The sequence below is a fragment of the Mesitornis unicolor genome, unplaced genomic scaffold (assembly GCF_000695765.1).
Source record: "Mesitornis unicolor isolate BGI_N332 unplaced genomic scaffold, ASM69576v1 scaffold29445, whole genome shotgun sequence".
Classification (NCBI taxonomy): domain Eukaryota; kingdom Metazoa; phylum Chordata; class Aves; order Mesitornithiformes; family Mesitornithidae; genus Mesitornis; species Mesitornis unicolor.
Window position 1 is genome coordinate 4,957 of NW_010186637.1, and position 1,905 is coordinate 6,861.

General features: G+C 62.5%; 1 protein-coding gene across 1 annotated transcript in view; it reads right to left on the reverse strand.

Annotated features, from left to right (window-relative positions):
• PTCH2 (patched 2) overlaps positions 1–863 on the reverse strand; it is a gene marked incomplete at both ends in the record, with an annotated part of 5,613 nt that extends 4,750 nt beyond the window's left edge. The window contains 3 exon segments of the mRNA XM_010185209.1: positions 161–252; positions 491–560; positions 674–863. Of these exon segments, the coding sequence (XP_010183511.1) occupies positions 161–252; positions 491–560; positions 674–863 (352 nt within the window).
• Positions 864–1,905: the final 1,042 nt, after the last annotated feature.

Here is a 1,905-nt window from a genome sequence, read left to right on the forward strand (position 1 = left end):
TGATGGGACCATCCTCGGAATGAGCAGGACAAGCAGCAGCACCAAGAGAGCTCAGGGCAGCAGGGCCAAGCTGCATGAGGAGGTCAAGTACAGCTACCCCCATAGTCCCTGCTCCCACCCGTGGCCCCCCCGTACCCCAACACAGCCCCCCCAGACTCACGGGAGGTAGGCTGAGCCTCCCTGCAGCTTGGCGCCTTCCCAGAAGCAGTCCAGGGGCGTCAGGATCACGCAGGGGAACAGCTTCTCTATCATCTGTGGGAGGAGGAGAAGCGAGGGGTCAGCAGGGGTGGGTCAAATCCCTTCCTCCCTTGCTCCCCTCCCCAGCCCTGCCAGGCTGCCCAAACCTGCGCCCTCCTGCAAGGAGCTGGGGGTGCCTTTGCAGCACCAAGACGCCTTCAATCCCCACCACAGCCCAGCCGCTGCCGGCGTCCTGGGGGACTGATCCCCCATGGGGGGGCTCCCCGAGGGTCACGCCATGCCCAGCACTCACCCTCTCGATCATGCCGTTCTCAATGATGGGGACACCCGACTTGTAGCAGATCTTATTCAAATCCCACGATCTGGAAAGGCAGAAGGAGGAGCTGAGGACGGGCATCATGGCACGGGACATACGGCAAGGGGTGCGGGGCGACACAGAGGGCATGGCCGGGGGTCCCCATCTCTTAGCACTCACTTTCCGTAGAGTGAGACTTGGACTTTGCTGGCGGCCAGGGCCGCCTCGAGGTGGAGCTGCAGGGCCTCCTGCGTCAGGATGTTCTCCCCTTCCTGCTTCGGGGTCTGGATCAACATTTGGGAGGTGTAGACGGACTCCTCGCCCAGCTTCTCCTTGGTGTAGCGCAGCTCCTGGCTCACCCGGCTGCCCGCTGTGGAGAGGACCACGATGTGTCCTGTCAGTGCCAGAGCCCCCCTTCCCACCAACCTGTCCTGCCCATCAGGATGCCCAGGGAAGGGGACACCTCACAGCATCAGGTGGTGCAGCGTTAACTGTGGGGACTTCTTGCCATGGGGTTCCCCAGCTGCTGCATCCTCTGGGTGCAAGCAGGGAAGACCCCAGTCCATACTGAATCAGACACCCTCCATCCTGTCAACATGGACATTTCCAGCCCCAGAGCGGCTCGTTGGTGTTGCTTTCCTTGTACAACCCCCACGGATGGACGTCTGGCGAAGCAGATGGGACACAACCTGCCCGCTCCTGGTCGTGTGTAGCAGCAGACACCCAACGCAACTGACCCTGATGCAGCGAATGAAACTGGGGGCACCTCATCCTGTCCCTGGCCCACTGCTCCCTAGCACCCCAAGGCGGGCAGCATTTTGGCCAGGGGTTTGTTGTAGGGCAAGGAGGAGACCCCCCAAGTCTCCATAGATGCAGGCTGCTCCAGAAGGGGTTTGGGGACAACGAGGGGACATGGCACTGGGGACCCTTCTTCTCCCGCTGATGCTCCAGGATCTGTCCCTGACAGCAGCAGGAGCTCCCCAAACAGCAGAGCCGAGGTTTTGGGGAGAAGACACTGACTTGATCCGCACCCTCCTTGGTGCAGAAGAGAAATTCACCGCCTCGCCAGCATGGCTGGGGCTGTAACCAAACCCTGCATGTCAAAGCAGTGTCCCAGGGACAGCCATCCCTATTCCCATCAAATGAAGGGCTCGATCCCACCCAGCGCAGCGAAGTGGGAATGACACAGCCTGGAGGAGAGTGGGAAGCTGATCCCCAAACCCCCCCAAGCGCAGCACCCAGCCGCCCTGTTCCCAGCTCCCTGCCTGGGCAGGGGATGCTGCATGTAGCCCCCACCCCATTGCCGCCCTCCCACCAGGGATGCCCCAGGGTGCCCAACATTGGGGTGCACCCCGAGGCGGTGCTGCTGCTGGGGGAGAGGCCGGCTCCTGCCCAGCGCCGGGTGCTGGAGA